Consider the following 18,347-nt stretch of genomic DNA (forward strand, 5'->3'; position numbering starts at 1 on the left):
CAAAACAGTAAGGCAAATAAGAACCTCGTCAGGATTCTTTTTTTTTGACAAAACATCTTTTTTTATCAAGCTTCATCCCCTCTAAATACAGCGTCATTCTTCGCTTCATCACCTGGGCGGCTGAGCAGGGTTCCTCCGCGCTGCTGAGCAAATCCTACATCCCCCTTGAGAGGCGGCTGCGTTTCCGAGGCAGAGGAGAGCATCTCCTGCCTGCAGCCGACAGTGCGGTTTTTAAATCTTTGGGAGAAAAATGATAAGATGATTACTCCCCAAAATCCCCTTTTTCCTCTACGTCGGGCTTTACAGTTGCTGTTGTGCATTATGGGGTCTTTGGGGACCGCCACGCGGCCGCGGTCCCGCCGGGACGGGAGCAGAGTGCACCCGTTCCATGGCAGAGGGAAGCAGCCGCCGGTGCATCCCCTTGAACATCTGCAAGGGAAAATAAATTAGAGATTAAATTTCCAAAAAACACTGGCATGAATAATTGCCCCGTTTTGGTTTCCCAGGTTTAATTATGAAGCTGCATGAATTAAAATAACCTCCTGGGTCTGTCTGCGCTGTGAGGGAAGCGGTTTCGAAGAGCTGCAGAGCAGTGACGAGGCAGGGATGCTCCCCGCCTGGCTTTTTCCCGGCTCAGAGCCTGCGGCCGGGGATGTGCCAGGCTCCGGGGGGTCGTGCCAGCTCCCGGCAGCGTGTCCTCGGGCTGCCAGATGCGGTGACCCGGGATGGGGCAGGCATCGGGCACATGGTGGAAATGCTCTCTGAGCAGCGTTTGAATTTTTAAACCCCTTTGCTGCAGCCCCACCGGAGGAGCGCCTCTCGGTTTTGCTTTCCAGGAATGCCCTGGCGATCGGACTCGCCTGGCATGAATCCCTCCGGACCGCGGGGCAGGAGGCACGTGCTCCATCACACGCATGCAATGAGCGTGCCTGGGGCGGCCGTGCCCGCAGCGGGTTATCCACCCCGCTGGGAAAAAGCAGATTTGCTGTCGGTGCGATGCTGCGGGAAGGGCTGTAAACCTGCCGCACCTTCCCTGCTTCATCCTGCTCTTGCGTTCCCCAGAGGGAGGGGAGGTACCACGCCTGGAAAAGCACCTGGGAGAGCAAACCTGTGGGGTAGAGACTGTGTCGGGATCACACTGGGGCGGATCCCTACCAGTGCTCGGCTGTAAGCCAGGCAAGCGGATTCACTGGGTAAGGATGCTCTGAGAGCACCTCTGGCATGGAGCATCCAAGGGGATGCAAATCCTAAAAGGGAAGATGGGTGCTGGTTTCACTTTCGAAGGAATATGGTTGGAAAAAAAAAGAAAGACATTAACTGTCCAGGATTGTGGTGGGAATCCTATAACCTTTCAACTGGCCGTGCCATTAAGAGCCTGTTCCTGTTGGCCTGGTGCAGTCGGAGGTGAAGCTGGGAAGGGGTTATTATTTCCATCCATGAGGCAGATTAATTCTGAGGACTTTTAACGTCCCTTGCAAACAGCCTGAATTAATGTTTTAGGATTTTAGTCCCTGTCTCCTCCCGCCCCCCCCAAAGGCCAGACCCTGGAAGTCCCATTATGCTCCTGTCAAAGGGGCTATTTCTGGAATTGATGATATGAATGAAGCCTAAAACTCCGTTCTCATTAACGTCTGCAGCTTATCCCAGCGTCGCTCCTAAGCTGGTGGGACTCGGTGACACTGCAGGGGAAGGCTGTCGTTTCAACCCAATTTTCACATCACATTTGCACAAAAATTTCCAGGTCTTGACGGCACTTTTGGCACATTTGTCAAATACCAGCTGCTGTCCCGGCGAGCGAAGGCTTTGCCCGGTGCAAAAGAAGTGACTGCGGGTGGTGATGGGGGACCCGATCGTAGCCGTGGCCACGGCCCGTGCGTCCAAACGACCTCTCCTTGCCCCAGAAAACAGGCAGCAGAGCCGAGCCGAGGTGTCACCTGGCTGTATCCATGCAGTTCAATGCATTTTACGGTTGGGTTGTATTGCAGGATACAAGCTTGCAGCCCCCAGTGCTGCAGGGCCGCCTGGGCATTGGTCCCCACCTTGCCCGCAGAGCCCTGCTCCCCATCATGCTGGCTGTGCTTTTGGGGGTCCCTCCCCATCTCCCGGCGATGGCAGCTCGGTGCCTTGGAGCCGCTGCTTAGGGAGAGCTGGAGGAGGGGGTCAGGGAAGGAGCCGGAGAGGAGAGGGATGCAGGGAAGGAGGAGAGGGGGAATGGCAGAAGCCACCTGGGATTAGCAGAGCACCAAGGGAACAAATAAATATTAATCCCATGGAAGAGCACGTGTCCCTGTAAAGCATCACCAAACGCTGCCCTCCGTACCTGGCTCGGCTGTCAGCGCGGGTGCCCGGCCCCGCTGGGGAAGGGACCACCATCCCTGGGAATGCAGGATGCTGCGGCACACGGGTGCCTGCTCTCGCCATCCCCAAGCCAAAGAGCACGCCGGGAGCAGTGTGTGTGCTCCGGCGCGGCGGAGACAGCCCGGGCTGCTGTTGGACCGAGCGTCGTGCCCACTGTCCTCTTGGTTGCCGCTGCCCTCAAGCAACAGCTTCCCATTTAATTCGCTTGCTGGTGAATTTGATCCAAACTTCTGCAACCAAATCATAGCGAGCATAATGCAATATCTTTCTCTTTTGATTCTATTAAGCTGGGTAGTGCTGGCTAATTGAATCTGGGGCTGTTGCCTCTTAATTACAAAAGGTCAGGCTCTGGCGAGTGTGGGCAGGTAGCACGGGGATCGCTCACGGTGGGAAGGGGGGCTGAGGGCTCTTGCTCTGTGCAAAGGCTCCTGTTCGTAACAAGGGAGCGACTTCTGGATATTTTCCTTTTTTTTTTTTGTGCTCTTTATTTTATGACTTTTAAGAGTCAGGTTACAACAAAAGTGTTACTGGATGTTTCTGTGTGGCAGAAACAGATTTTTTTAATTGAAAAGAATCTGTGAGCATTTCGGCTGTCTGTCTTGACCAAGTTAATGGTAAAAATGTGGATTTTTAAGAATAACCTGGGGCGAGCAGGTGACCCTGAAAAGCAGGAACTTTTTCCTCTAACAGGCGTGGGATGGAGCAGACAGGGTGATTACCTGCTGTGTGTGTGCGAACCCCATTATTTATTGGTTTTAAATATCAGCCCTATGCTCCCCGCCTGCCCAGTGCGAGGAGAGGGCAGGACCCCCCAGGGTCAGCTCCATTCCTGGCAAATATTTATCTCATGCAACGGGGACTGTGGGCTCAGCTCAGCACCGGGGCGAGAGGCAGTGGCAGTGCCGCCGCTGCCCCTCGCCCCAAGTGTTTGCCTCCTCTTCCTCGCCTTAGCTGCTGGCCGAGGACCAGCCCGGTCTCTGGTGCTTCCCAAAGCCCCTTTGCCCCTTCGCTGCCCACGCAGCAGCAGCGAGCGGCATTCAATAAAGCACCTTCTGCTTTTGCTAATTGAAGAGTTTTCCTTTGTCAGCCTCTCGGCTCAAAGGAGGGTTGGTACAAAGCCGTAGCCATCAGCACTTTGTGTGCCTCTGAAAATCCCATTAGCAGAAGAAAGAGCTTGAAGTTTCATTCAGCTGGAAAAAAAAAAAAGGCAAAAAAATAAAATACCCCCCCCCAACCTTCTGATCTATCAGCTGCACATTAACATACCGCCCTCGGCACCGCCGGGCTCCCTGTCCCGGGAATATTTAATCAGGGTGAAGTGTTATATTGGACTGAAATGTATTTGCTTGAGGGAGCGATACGCTGATAAGTGGGTCTGCGGTTAAAGCTGGGGAAAAAAACCTTACCATCAGCAAATAAAATCCCCTCCCGCTCTTTGGGTCCCCCCCCTTCCCCAGGCTGTTTTTCTGCCTGTGGGATGTTTGTGCCTGCAAGGGGAGGTGGGCTGGGAGGGCAGGGACAGCCCTGGGCGGGGGGCACGGACAGAGCTGGGGGGATGTGATGTGGGGCTGTTCGCCATCACCTCGCTGGGGAGGGCAGCGTGGGGGGGCCGTGCCGGTGCCTGCACCAAGATGGGGGGTGCTGGGGCTCTGGGCAGCGGGGTGTTCGGGCAGGTGGGGGCTGCTGCCTGCACCACAGGGGGACCCTTTGGTGGGTGCAGCCCTGGCCCTGGGCCCCACATCTCCCTCCCGGCTGCACCTCATGCCCCATGTGCAGCACGTTGTGGCGTCTTGGGGGGCTGCGCTCTCCCGGCTACCCTCCACTTGCAATTAGTCACTGGTACCAGTGCCGGCACGCTAACAAGCGTGGAGGGGCACCCACGCCTTTGCCGTCTGTGGCGTGCCGGAGGAGGATGGGGAGGGTGCCCTCGGTGCCATCTCGTGCTGTTCCTCCCATTTCAGCCACCGCTCAGCCCTTTGTGCTGGACACGGGGCTGCGGTGAGCGTGGATCTGCTCAGCTGCCTTGGGTGGGCGTTAGGGCTGCTCCAGGTCTTGGAGAGGGAGGAGGTGAGATGGGAAGTGGCTCCAAGTAGATGCACATCATGGTTGTGTGCCCATCTCTGCTCACTGAGGAGCTCATGGTCCTCAGTCAGCATCCAAGCAGCTGCCCGCCATGGCAAAAGCATCACCCAGGTCCTGTGCCCAGCTCAGATGGAGCCCGCAGAGGAGAGCCAGGCCCAGCACGGGGTCTTCTCCACTGCCACGAAAGATTTTGCACGAAGTGCTGCCTTGTCTGGGGAAACATCCGTCTGTCTCCGCAGGTTTTGACCTGACCAAGCAGGCTACTCCCGAGCTTCCCTGCTGAATATCTCGCACAGCCCTTGCAGACACACGCTCGTTCTGTCACCCATTTGGGATCTTACGGGGATTTTTTTAATTCTTGACGTTCTCAAGCGCTTTGCAGTTCCTCGCTGGCAGAGCCGTGGATGTGGCTGGCTCTGCAGAGGGGTGCTTTCCAGCCCCCCAAGCCGGGGAACGCCTGCGGATCCCCCGCGGCTGCTGCCGGCAGCCTCCTGCCCCCTCCTCCAGCCCCCCCTCCACGCCTGCCCCCGCAGGACTATATTTGGACTAAATATTTCAGCCCATAGCCCCAACCTGACAGTTGGAATGTCTATCCCAATATCTTGTAAACATTTCTTCCGATTAAAAGATCCAGATTGCTGGCGACCAAGCCATGACTCAGCCCCATGTGATTTCCCAGGAATTCGCCCAGGATGGGCGGCAGGAGCTGCCAGCTGGGGAGGCACCTGCTGATTCATCCTCACCTTCTTCTTCCCCAGCCAGATAACGCTACAGCACGGGCTCCCAAACACCACCCGCTACCGCGTTGCAGCGAAAGCTCTTGTCAGACAAGGGCCACGCTTATTTTCCCAGAGCCTGGAAGCTGCTGCCTGCACCCAGGCAGGAGCGTGGCCCCGACTGCCTGCGGGTCGCGGCAGCGGATGGGGTGTTTTCCGTTCTAGGCTGGAAGATACCCCCAGCACCGCGTTGCACCGGCTCCTGGATTTCACATGCTGTGCCCCGGGCAGTCGGGAGCTGGCTGGAAATGCCCCCTAGAAGGATGCAGAAACTGGGTACCAGGTTCGAACCATCCCTATGAAGATTTGCTGCAGCAATGCACTTTATTCTGCCCCAAAAGTAACAGCATCCGAAGCGTGTCCCTGCAGCTCAGCTCTTTTAAAATCGCTCCAAGAGGCAGCCGTCGGGGTAGGGGATGGGCTCTGCTGGCCCTTGCAGTCTTAAGGCTTTTAGGCAGTCAGTTAATGGTTTTGACAGTCTTAATTTGGGCTGGGAATGAAAAGTTCAAGCAGTGACTTCAGGGAAACGCCCCTGGGATAAGCCATGACATGGTTAATAGAAAATTGTAATGTTGTTAAAGTGCTTTTCCATAAAATGCCAGGAGAGGAAATTAACGGTGTGGGTTTTTTTTTCCTAGAAGTTGATTTTGTTCTTTTAATTTAATTTTTTAATCCGTCACATCGGCACTCAGCACTCTTGCCATGCAACTTTCATTTTATAGTGGTTTTCACATTAGCCGTAGACACTGATGTCAGCATGGGGAGAACACACCATGGTTTGCTGTGCAGGTATCTCAACAGCAGGCAGGCTCTCCATGCAAAACCAGATAAAATGTAACCTAGAAAAGCTGGCACGCACCTTGCTTTAAAGACCAGAAAAACCTTTCTGATTCAGCGGTGGTCACTCACGGATGCTCGTCTGGGTCCGTTGCTTCCTTGACGGGGTGCTGTGCAGGTGGTTCGAGAGGGTGAGCATGCTGGTGATCCTGCTCAACTGCGTGACGCTGGGCATGTTCCACCCCTGCGAGGACATCGCCTGCGACTCGCCGCGCTGCAGGATCCTCCAGGTACGGCTCGACATCTGCTTTTAGCTTAATGGCAGCCCCTGGTTGACGGGGAGCGGGAAGGACCGAGCTGCGGCAGGGCTGGCTCCAGCCGTGGCAGAGGTGCCCTGGGACGGCTGGGTCCTGCCTGCGCTGGCTGTCCCGCCAGCACGTTAAAAAATGCTGATTTTGGTGCTCGGATGCAAAGGCGCGGTGTCATCCGGCAAAGCCCCTGCTAGGCTGTGCCAGCCCCAGCATAGTCAAGCCTTGCTTGGAGTGCTTGGGGAGGGTTAACCATCGAGTTTATAGTGAAAACAGAGCCCAAAATATACTTGTCCCTTTATCCCAGCGCTGTCGGCCAGACTGGGTTGGGGGAAGACACAGGGCTGCTCCCAGCGCTGCCTCTGCCCGGGGTTTTTAGCCCTCGGTGGTGCAAGAGGAGACCTTCTTTGACTCAGGTCTCTAATTCCCTCCCCTGGTGCGAGCGTGCAGCGATGCAGGAGCATCCCTCCTCCCTTCCTTTCTTTTGCAGAGCTTTGACGATTTCATCTTTGCCTTCTTTGCCGTGGAAATGATTGTCAAGATGATCGCGCTCGGGATTTTTGGAAAGAAATGCTACTTGGGAGACACGTGGAACCGCCTGGACTTCTTCATTGTCATCGCGGGGTAAGCCTGGCATGGAGGGTCCCCCTCTCCCCTGCCTCTCTGTTGTCTTTCATGGCATCACTTGGCAAGTGTTGGCTTTGGGGGAGCGGCTGGTTGCAGCGGTGAAGGCGGGGGGCGTGCTGGGCATCGGCGCCGTTGGTGTTGTCAATCCGGGCTCCGCAGTGGGGATCACCACACAGACCACAGCGGTTCCTCCGGTCCTCTCTATATCTCGTGGGAGAGCTGATGGTCATCTCATGGAGAGAACAGGGCAGGATGACAAAAGCTGTTTGCGATGGGTTTTGGCCAGCCTGTGCCTCGGGGCTCTTCGCTGGGCTCGGCTCTTCTCCCTCCAGCCCCACCGGTGGTTTTGGTTTCCGTCGGGCGAGGTGGTGGCAGAACAGACGGTTGGGAGCACGGAGCAGCGTGCCAGGGAGGATAGTTTACTGAAATGTGTGTGATTGCCCTCATTCTATATATATTTTTTTTTTTTGAGGGAAAGCAACCAAGTTTGCCTTTTTGAGTGTTTTTCTTTTAGAGGCACCTGGTTTGAATTAAAGGCTCTTCCAGCACCCAAGATTCTCCTGGCAGAGGCTGGAAATCCACATGAAAAGTCCCTGGCCCCTGGCCAGTGAGCTGAGTTTCTCTGACACACGAATCGCTTGCCGGCCCTCACCTTCCCTCCCCGCTCCAAGAGCCCAAAGGCCTTTGGGAAAACAGTGGGTTTTTCCACTTTTGATAGAGCTAGAGCTCAAATTTACTGGATTTTCCTGGAAAGGAGCGGGGAACCCTCCCAGCTGGGCTGTTTTCCTGGCGTAGGTTTGGTGTGTCCCAAGAAGGGGCAACGCCTTGGTGGGCTTTGCTTATGGTCCATCACTGGCTCCATAGGGTCATGGCACACACCTCTGCCAGGCAGCTGGGAGAACCCAAACGGTGGCCCAGTAAAACCAGTAAGGAGGGGCCAGGTCTCCGAGCACACCCTTGGCCTGGGAAACTCACTGCCTGAGTGTATCGAGGCTCAAGACCCAGACTGGAGGCAGAGAGGGAGGGCAGAAAGGCAAAGACCTGTAACTGTCCCCGTAAAGCCATCTTCTGCAGGAGGCCACAACCTTGTGCTTTCCAGCTGCACCAGCCTCTGGCTCCTCAGGTTAGGAGAGGGCTCAAAGTTTCCTTCTGAAGTGTCTGAGCCACGTTAGGGGCTGCAGCAATGGGACGTTGGACAAGGTGGGGACCCTGGGTCCAACCGGCTCTGGTAGGGTTGTAAAGAGCAGCATGGACAATGGCTAGAGCCTGCTAAAGCCACCCTGCGCATTCTTTATTTCTTCTTCATTATTTCTTACACTAGAACTAAGCGTGATGAAGAACCAGACTCAAGCAAGGCCAGGCATCCCACTTGGGGAGGCTTGGGAAGGCATGGTGGTGGGTGCTGGGCTGCTTCCAGCTCTGCCGCCCTGGGGTGCTGCTGCGTTCCCCTCCCAGCCTGGTGCTGGCCTTGCCTGTTGAGCTTTGCAAAGTCTTTGGAGCTAGAGTAGTTACCCTTGATGTGCTTCTGTGGGACCTCGGTGTAGAGGGACATCGGCAGAGACCATACTAATACCTATGCCAAAATATAGCTGCACTTTCCTAATGCCCACCTACTGCGCCTGGACGGGTGTTTGGGTGTGTGAGAGCCACCTCCTTCCCGAGCAGAGCATCGGTAGCAGTATCGACCTCCCCTCTGATGCAGCCGCCTTCCCACATCCCCGATGCACGGAGGCATTTATTTGCTGCAGACGTTTTGCAGCCTCGCAGCTTGACCGCTCCCGTGACTCCTGCCAGGTTGGCTTTGCCTCTTGCTAAATGATGGGTCTTTCCTTCGTGTGCATGAACTGTTCCCATCTGGGCGCCGTCAAAACCAATTCAGCTGACAAAGGATCGAACTGCCTTTAAATACAAAGCGGAGCCTCTCCTCCCCCAGTGCCCGCTTTCTCTGCTCCCTTTCGCGCCCCTGTGCTCTCCTCCAGCCCTTGCCCATCCATTCCGGAGTGCTGCATCCTGCTCGGAGCATCACTGCCATCCTGGAGGGTCCCTCAGCCATCCCCGGCAGCACTCAGTGCTTGGGAAAGCCAAAGGGCTGCAGGAACCACTGCTGTAGCAGAGGAAAGAATAAGGGACCCAAGCCTGTTACTAGACTCATGACGTAGGTAAAAAACACCTTAAGGATAAAAGAAAAAAGCTCTCCAGGGTTAAATCCCAACCAGATGGAGGGAAATGCCTCCGGTAGCCCCTGAGTGCAGCTCTGCAGTTTCTACACGGGGCAAATTACCCTGAGGAGCACCCAGACTACGGTGCTAACAGCAGAGCACAGGAGCAAGGGCCAAGCTGAGCTCGACATGGAGGCATCTCGTTGCTGAGCGGGTGCGTGGTGTGGGGAAAGGGGCCAGAGCTGAGCTGTGGCCCTGGAGGAGAGTGTGTGCTGGGGCGATCCTCAAATCCTCGCTGTCTTTGCTAGATACCCGATAAAGTGCGTCACATTTTTATGTAGGTCTCGCTTAAGACCTTCAGCCAGGTTCCCCAGTGAAATCACAGGGGGAGAGACCCACAAACTGGTGTTTCCACATGGTCCTGGTGACCACAACAAAGCAGCTCTGCTTCTGCCTTCCTGCTTTTTTCCTCCCCTTTTTGTGCAAGGTGTCGGGGGGGAGGCAGCTCCCCGCCGCCCGGCAGGTCCCCAGCTCCCGCTCTCCTGCTTTCCCTGCTGCTTCCCTGCCCATGGGCTGCCGAAAGTGATGGCAGGGGGAGAGGAGAAGCAGCAAGCAGTGTCTGCGGGGCATCGGGTGGGGAAGGCATGTCATGCCAGGGGGCACGGGGGACGTGCTGCACGCCGGGGCTGTACGCTCCCACGGGCACACCGTCCGTAGAAACCCTTCCCAACCACCACCAGTGTAGGAGAGGCTTCCAAAAAAACACCCCCAAACTTGTAGTATTTCATCCTCCCCGTTCCTTGAGAAGTTTCTGGACCTGGCGGAGGTTGAGATCGCAGAGAAACCTTTTTGTGCGTGTTCACCCCAAATCTGCCGCTTGCAGAGGGCTGGGAGAGACGCTCGGGTGCTGTGCTCGCTCCTGCCGCGTTGCTGGCCACTTTTGTGGCATGCCATTAAGTACTTCTCAGCTCTGTTAAACTGTCCAGACCAATCTCGTGAGCTCATGGAGAGTAAATGACTTCTTTGTGACAATGTAATGCAATTAGCGTTAATTGTAGAGTGTGTAATGTCTGCAACACATCTCTGTAATTACAGTAAAACTTGCTGGAGATGAGAATAGCGCTGTATTATCAAAAGTCAGCTTAGTGAAACGTGGCTTTGGCTGTAGGTTACAGAGTTGCATGGGGGAAAGGAGAAAAAAAAGAAGTGATGAATGACATAATTATGTTGCGTTATTTTAAAGGAGAGGATTTGGGGAGTTCGCTTTTAAGAGAACACTTGAAGGTTAACAGGTGTTGCAAGCCGGCTCTCGTCCTCTAAGGATGATTCAATATGATTTTGACCTCTCCCAGCGTAAGATGCAGATGTATCGAGGATGAATGCTTGTTTGCATCCAAAAATATGCGGAGTCGTTTACAGGTTAGTGCTGGCCGAGGCTCTGGCTGGTGAACTGGAGCTTTGGGATGGAGATGTGCCCTGACTTGCCGTCTCCCTGGCTGCTCCGGGTCCCAGCACCCGCTCTGCCTTGTCCTCCTCCAGGCAGGGCGCAGGGAGCTCTTCTCCGATCAGTTTGTGGGAAGAGGATAGCCACAGATTGAGCTCTACCTGCTCCTCAGCTCGGAGCTATCCCCATCTGCATTATTGCAGTCCCACCAGCTTGTTTTGACTTTGGGCAGGTAAGGACTTCCCTGAACCTCTGCATCCCTGTGGATTGAACCATGCTTTAAACCATCCTCCTCAAAAAAAACCCAAAACAACAAAAAATCCCAATGGTTAATTGTTTTCTCAGGAGAGAGGCTTTAAATCAGGGGATAATTTGGTGCTGCAAGAGTTTAGAGGGTTCCTCTCTGCCTTCTCTAGACACAGGGTCGAGCAGGGCTCTGGGTCCACGCCTGCGTTTCTGCTCCCCTCCGAGCAGGGCTGTGCATCATCCCGTGTTTGAGTTGTGCGGGTCTGTTGTTCCTCTGGGCTCAGTCAGTTGTTTGGCCAAGTCTGCGGAGTCCTGGTCGTGCTTTGTTCATTGTAACGGTAACGGGCCTCTTAAAAGAATTTGTAGGAAATTTAAACACTTCTGGAATATTTTGCTTACAATTTGAGACGAGCTGAGGCTGGAGGCTTAGTTGTCAGGCTGCTTTCTTCAGAAGATGAAGAGATGCCGTTTCTTTTTTCTTTGCTTCCTAAACACTTCTTCTAATGTTTGTTATCATTTTTTCTCCCTCTGTTGAAGGCTGTATTAAAGACTTAGCTCCGCTGAAGTCTTCATAAACAACCCTTAAGGATGTCTTGCTCCCTCCTGGTTTTGCGTGCTGAATTTCAGGGATGAAATATGCTGCAGGAAGCCTTGCTGTATTCATAGGTACCTGGGAGAGAAAGGGGTGCGCGGTCCCCCACTCCATCCCTGCTCCATCTAAAACAAAAGCACCGGCTGGTTTCTGAAAAGCTCTTCAGCTCAGGAATTGGGATACGGGCGATGCTGCCCGACCGGTCTCCGCGGGGAGCAGGATCCTATGGCTGCAGCAGCCAGAGCGAGGTTCCTGCTGGGCGCGTTGGGTGAAGCTTCCAGCGCGTGGCCTTCACCTCGCGGTGCCGGTTCGCTTCACAAGCAGGCAGGGCTCTTCTGAAGGGCACTTCAGCTGTACAAGGCTGATGGAGGGGCTGTTCCAGCTCCCCGCTTCAGGCGTGAGGAAGAAAGCACTGGTGCGGGGCTGTCCATGGGGGTCCCCGCTGCAGCCTCCTGCTGCGACTGTAGGCAAAGGCTTTTCTTTCCCCATGTATTAGTCCCTTCATCCCTTTAAAAAAATTTAATAAAATATAGAGAGATGGAGACGTGGATGCGCGGTGCCCTCTGCGCTGCCTGGGCACCGTTAGTGCTATGGGGTAATTGCCCGTGTAAGTGGCCGATTTGCACATGCAATTACCCAATGTGCAATCGCAGCCGCAGCCCCTTTGAGCTGCAGCAAAAGCTGCACCAAACCCTCTCCCAGGAGCCTGCCCCTCTCCGGGGCGTTCTGGGGTGGGTGCGAGTGTCCTGGAAGCCGAGAGCCTCCTCCCGGGGCCTCGCTGCCTCCCGGCTCATCCCAAATTAGGTGCTCTTTGCTCCCAGCAGAAGTGGCAGAACCACACCAAGCCGATACTCATGATTACAAACCTTCAGGGGTTCAAAATCTGGGGTCGAGCTTTGTGATTTGATGCTTCAAATGACTTCTGGGAGGATGAAGAGCAGCCAAGACCCAGGGCTGGCGAAGGCCCCGGCTGCGGATACTCTCTGCTCCGTGTCACCTTACCACAGCCTTCGCAGCCTTGGAAGAAGAGCGTTCCAAGTGAGCCGCCTCCCTGACTCACAGAAACCGAGCTGGCTCAAACCCACCTGTGAAAAGCCTTGGTTTTTGAAGTGTTAGGACTTTCTCAAAGAGAATTCTCTAGTTCTTTTCAGTTCTTCAGCTGAACTTGCTGCTGCTTCAAGATCCTCGTTAGCTGTGTCCTGGCTGGGACGCACGGTGCCTCTGTGCAGCCGGGTCCAGTGGGATGTGGGGCTCACGCTCCCTCCAGTGCCATTCTTTTTATTCCGTTCAGCTTGATTAAAATGAGTATTTTTACAATTAAGCCATATCCACGAATGCGGTGAGACTCGCGAGGCTTAAAAAGCAGCACCTGAGCGAAAGCAGAGCACGGCAAAGGTGGCGAGGGCCAGGAGGAAATTTCATTCCAGCTTTCTGAAGATACAATGCTGCCTAAATAATTTCCTCTTGTCTTTTCCAACACCGATGGTTTAATAACATCCACTGATTGCTGCGCTTTGTAGATAAAGGGTGCCTATATGCCCAGTTTTGGAAACCTTTTAACGCTGAATAAATCTGAGCTATCTCTTGCCGGCAGCGAGCAGCGGCTCTGTGCCTCTGCGGGCAGAGGGGTGGGCACTGCCGGGGATGCTGCCTGCCTGCAGGCATGGCTGCTCTGCTACGGGTTCCTTAGGTGACCTTGGTCACATCCCCTGGCTGTACAGCATCCCCGGCAGCCAGCTGCGAAAGGGGAGAGTTCAGGTTTTCCTTGGAAAGCGCCCACAGCACAAACTCCACGGCTCTGATGGGTCTTCACACCAGCTTCTGCTTCCTGAGCAGGAGTGATCCCGGGGATGGGAGCGGAGCCAGGGCTGAGAGGAGTGTGGGTCGGAGAGGCGATGCTGGGTAGGTGTGGGAAGGGCTTTGCTGGCATTTCTGTGCTCTTAGAGGCTTGCTGGGTGAGAAGAGCCCCTTCAACCTCTCCTGTGATGCTCCTGAGCATCACTTCTGTGAGCCCTTTGCTGCAGGCAGGGCTGCTGCCTGACACTGCACTTACGAGGTCCTTCCCAACGCTTTGGGTTTTATATGAAAGAAACCCCAGCGTGCGCTGAGTCTCGCTATCTCCAGGCAGAATAGGAATGAATTTCTGCTGCCCGGTCCATCCTGAGCCATCCCTTGTGTCTGTCTGTCTGCTGAGTCCCGGGAGTTTTCCTTCTCGGAGGAGTGTTTGCCAAAGGTTTGCATCAGCTCTCTCTCTGCATCCCACCACCAGCCCGTTGTACGTCTGGCTTTGCAGATGCTCCACTTTTATTCTTAGAAAGTCCTAAATATTTCCGCTTTCCTTCTGAATAACTCCAGCGATTGGGGGTTGCTGATCACTCTGGTGTGTCTCAGCATTTGCTATGGATCCATCCTATTTAATGCTGAGTATTTTTCTGAGCCTTTAACTTGGCTGGGCACCGGGGTCTGTGGCAGAGGCACTGACAGGCATCGCGCTTTCCCCTTTGAACAGAAATGACATTTAGTTGAAGCTTCACTGGGGGCTTTTTACACTGCAGATTTTCAATGCGTTAATGTTATATACGCTGGTAAATGCACCTGTCACCTTGCCAGTTGGTGACATCCTGACATTCTCTCTCCCTGGGTATCTTCCCTTGCCAGGAACATGGATTGATTCCTCCCGTGCATCCCCTTGCCTTGCGAAGTGACCTTTGAGCTGGGAATTGGTGGGATTCTTGTTGGACTTGCTCTTTAGTGAATGATTTTTACCCACACTTTTTTCCCCCAGTACTGGGTTCTCTCAAGGCTCTTGAGCTGTTAGTTATCAGAGCAACATGTGGATCTTCGAGTCTAGGTCTGGGGCTGAGCTTGCGGTGCTGTAATGCCAGTGCTGATGGCAGTATCTGGCAGCAGAGGTAGGATAGCACCTACCTGCTCTTGGTCTTGGTGTTAAAGTGTTTGCTCAAGCTAGTGGGTCGTTGGTTTATTTTTGTTGTTTTGGGTTTTTTTAAATGTGGTATTATAATTCTTCTTTAATATATTAACTCAAAATGCATTTTACAACATGACCTTTGCAGATCACAAGCACACGCAGCTCTGGAAGTGAGTCTAGACCTGTCATTAATCAGAAAATGATTTGTCTTGGTGCAAATAACCATATGCTGCTCTGAGTTTTGCTGGTAGCCTGTGTTTTAATAATGGATGAAAGAATAGCTGTATGTTTGACGTGGGCTTTTACCTGAATCCTGCAAACCATACAAAAATCTTATTTTCAAACAGCGAGTGAAACTTGAGAACCATTAAAATCCAGGGAAATTGTTGCCACTCTCCTGACTGCAGCTAAAGCTCACCCAATGCGGTGAGTCCTGCACACTGAGGAAGGGGATGGTTTTGTCACTGGGGCTGGGTGGGCTTTCGTGGACACGCTGCCTTCCTCTCCGGTCAGAGGATGAGAACAAACTCCCAGCGTCCACACGTGTCTGTCCAACGTTTGTATTCTGGGACTGCCCCACAGCTCTGGGCGTCAGCTAAATACAGAGGAATATGTTGAGGTTATTTTGATCTTAGATATGGTTTGATCATCATCATCTTCATTAGAGCCTATCAAGAGAAATGGGATAAAGTGTCATTGCATCAAGTGTGGAGTGGTATACTTAGGGGCTGGAAAGAGAAAGTCTTCTCCGCCTCAGGTGCTCCTCACCTGCCGATGGCCAGGAGGCTGGAGAGTGGGTTTGGCTGAGCACGGCAAGAGCAGAAACCTCCAGCACGCTGCAGCCATGGCAAAGCTAACACGGGCACTGATGGATCCTGCAGGATTTCCAGCAGGGAGGGAGGGGGCAGCACTGATGCCTTTGTGCAATGCGCTGGCAAAGCCTCCTCCAGAAGTTTGATGTCTAATCAGGTAAGATTATTTCAGGCCAGGGCAGGTGCAGAGGAGGGTTGTGATCGGGAAGCAGAGAGCCTGTCTGCGAGATGGGGCTGGAAGAGCTTGGTTTGTTTGGTTTTGCAAAATCAAGGCTGAGAGGAGATGTGATTTGTCCTCTGTAAATACATCAGGTGAGTAAACACCAGGGACAAAGAGCTATAGAAGCTACTTAAGAGACAGCACTGGCATAAGAACAAATGGATATGAGCTTGTCCTGAATAAATTCAGGCTGGAAGTTAGGCTTCCAACCACCCAACTAGCTTTCAGATGGAACTTGATAATTTTCGGAAGAGATTAATATCCTGTGGTTGCCTGTGGCAGCGGGAGCCCGGCTGTGCGGGGAGCCTCGTGGCCCTCTTCCTTGCCTTTGCCTGGCTCTGCCTCTTCCCGAATGCTTTTGGGCAGAGATCTTGTGTTTTCCCATGGCTGCAGAGCAAAGTCCTGGTGGTGATGTGACTGATGGCCCTGCTGTGCTTGAGCAAAAAGGTGCCATGAGCAGAGCAAGACGGTGCTGGGGGACCCAGGGACTTGCAGCAGTCCAAGTGCATCCTCAGACTAAGCCATGTCAAGGTTGCACCTCAGTGTCCTGAGCTGTGAAATAACCCCACCAGGCACAGTGTAGGAGCACTGGGAGGTTCCTTGGTCCATGTTTGCCCCATTTGTTATCTATAAGTGTCATCAGTTTTGATCTGAGCGCTGCCCGTCCACCTGAGTCCCACCTGCCAATGATCTCTGCTGGGTAGAGCTGGAATAGCTCAGCGTCCTGCGCTGCTTGCCTCCTGCGTCCCGTGGAAAGGGTCTGCACCAGGGGATGCTCCTCTGCTTTTTCAGGGTTGTGGTGGTGCTCAGCACAGTGAAACCAGATTCATCAGAGTATCTGTACAATTGTTAAAAACAGGGCTGTGTCTGGAAATTGCCCTCCTGGAGTGTGCAGGGACTTTCAGGAGCTTCTGCCCTGGACCTGTGCAAAAACAGTAACCAAAGCAGATGAGAGAGAAGATCTGTGGCTGTGTGAGCTGGTGTATCACGTTCTTGCTCATTGACTTTATTCTGATACGCAAACAACCCTTAATTAATTCCTCCAGCAAACTTTCCTGATGGGAGAGATGCAGTAACAAGTCCCTCTGAGCAGTTGGCATATAATGTTTGATTTATAATGTTTGATAATCTAACATTTCTCCAAAAGATCCTTGATGCCACTCCACATTCGTGTCTTTTGCAGGATGCTGGAGTACTCCCTGGACCTGCAGAACGTCAGCTTCTCAGCAGTCCGCACCGTCCGCGTCCTGCGGCCGCTCAGGGCCATTAACAGGGTCCCCAGTAAGTAGGCTCCTTATTCCTTCCAGCTGATGCAAGTTCTTTATATCTGTGCCCCAAAGATAGAGCAAACACAGATGCTTCCCATCTTACGTTGCAGCTCAAACGTTCACCCAGGCCCTGGTAGTGCGAGATCCTACCACCAGTCTCTGGTTTCTGGTGCCTGGCACTCTCCTACTTTAAATAATATTTCTTTTGACACCTGTGGCATCAAAGATGAGCCACTAGTCAATAAGATATCCTGGACTGTCTTCAAACGCCTTTCTTTCTCATCTGAAGAGGGTCTTAGGAGGCTGCTAAGGTGAAGGGATGCAGGTGATAGGGATTGACTGAGCCAACAGCCTTTGCCAGGCAGCACGGGCAGAGGGGTCTGAGCCACGCGGCTCCCACCCTCCCTGCAGCACCCCCTCCTTTCCTGGAGAAAGTGGGGTGAGGAAGCCTTGTTGTGCCTGGAGACAGTCCCCTGGAAGGCGCTGAGGAGCTTCCTCTTGGAGCAGCCCTTGCTCTGCTCCCCAGAGCTGGTCCATACAGCCCAAAACCCCAACACCTCCAAAGCAAGCCTGGGTGGGGTGGGAGGTGGCTATTCAGTGCTGGTTTATCAGGTCATGCACGAGGATCTCAGACCCGCCTTGAAGAGCAACGGGTGGCATTGCCTGCTCCTGCACAGCAGCAGGCGACAGCAACCCAGCCCTGTGCTCGGAGAGGCATTGGCCATCGCAAACCCAACCAAACTGCCCCGGGAGCCGCTCCGGCTGTGCCGTGCTGGGCAAAGCCCAGAGCGCTGCCAGAGGCGCTGAGCTCCGTCCCTCTCGGACGCTGTACGGATCGGGTGTGAAAAGCCTAAGTACAACTTCATTAGAAACATCGTTTTCCTCCTCCTATAGTCCTGAGTATCAAATTCAGCATTGCTTTAGCCAAATTAAATCCAAGTCTGAACTCCCCTATCTGAACTAGCCCAATGCCTTGACGAGGACTAAGCAGCTTCAGTTCCGTCTGCCGATGCTGGAGGTGCCTGGACTGTATTTATTTTTCTAGTCCCGACTCCTGAACTTAACCTGGCTTTGCTGCTGCTGCTGTTTCAATCATTACAGTAGCTTCAGAATCCTGTTTGCAATGGTTTTTTTATCCCCACTGCTGAACTGATGGATGGCTGAATTTATCCACCACTGTCTAACTGGGGATGTAATTCACTTAATGTATTTTGAAATCCTGGGTAATTTATCTTGGCTTCTCTGCAACGTAGTTACAATGGGATAGAAATGTAAGGTGGGAAAAGAAAAAAGAGAGTTTTGTGTGATGATAAATGCAGTAACCACAGAAAGTCATTTCAGTTAATTAGGAGTTGACGCAAGGTGGTTGTTCCCCAGTAGAGGAGTAGAAGAAAAACCCTGATAGAGGAGGTGACAACATCAGGAAGAGAGAAAAAAGTCTTCTTGAAGTATCAAAGCAAAGGGTGCAACAGTAACGCTTTCTTTAAATGAAAATCAATATAAGCGAGTGAGAGAATGCAGAAGACGGGGAAAGAAGGAGAGCGAGAGATGAGCAGAATATTACAGAGACGTCAGATGAAATCAATTTTTTTGTGTGTAAATGTCAAGTTGAAGTCACCATCAATTTGTCTTTGTTACAGAACTGGCTGTTCCTGAGCTTGTGAGAATTAACTGCCAGAGAGAGTCCTGTATTTTAAGGAAGAGAGGGGATTTAGGGTAGATGAGGGGAATTAGGGAGGGAAGGGAAAG

At 53.3% G+C, this 18,347-nt stretch overlaps 1 protein-coding gene across 1 annotated transcript in view; it reads left to right on the plus strand.

Moving 5' to 3' along the window:
• The window catches only part of CACNA1G (calcium voltage-gated channel subunit alpha1 G), a 148,746-nt gene that overhangs the window by 42,009 nt on the left and 88,390 nt on the right, over positions 1 to 18,347 (plus strand). The window contains exons 2-4 of the mRNA XM_059828045.1: positions 6,172 to 6,283; positions 6,792 to 6,925; positions 16,514 to 16,611. Coding sequence (XP_059684028.1) covers positions 6,172 to 6,283; positions 6,792 to 6,925; positions 16,514 to 16,611 — 344 coding nt within the window. The remainder of the gene's footprint in view (positions 1 to 6,171; positions 6,284 to 6,791; positions 6,926 to 16,513; positions 16,612 to 18,347) is intronic.

Source organism: Gavia stellata, chromosome 22 (assembly GCF_030936135.1).
Source record: "Gavia stellata isolate bGavSte3 chromosome 22, bGavSte3.hap2, whole genome shotgun sequence".
Classification (NCBI taxonomy): Eukaryota; Metazoa; Chordata; class Aves; order Gaviiformes; family Gaviidae; genus Gavia; species Gavia stellata.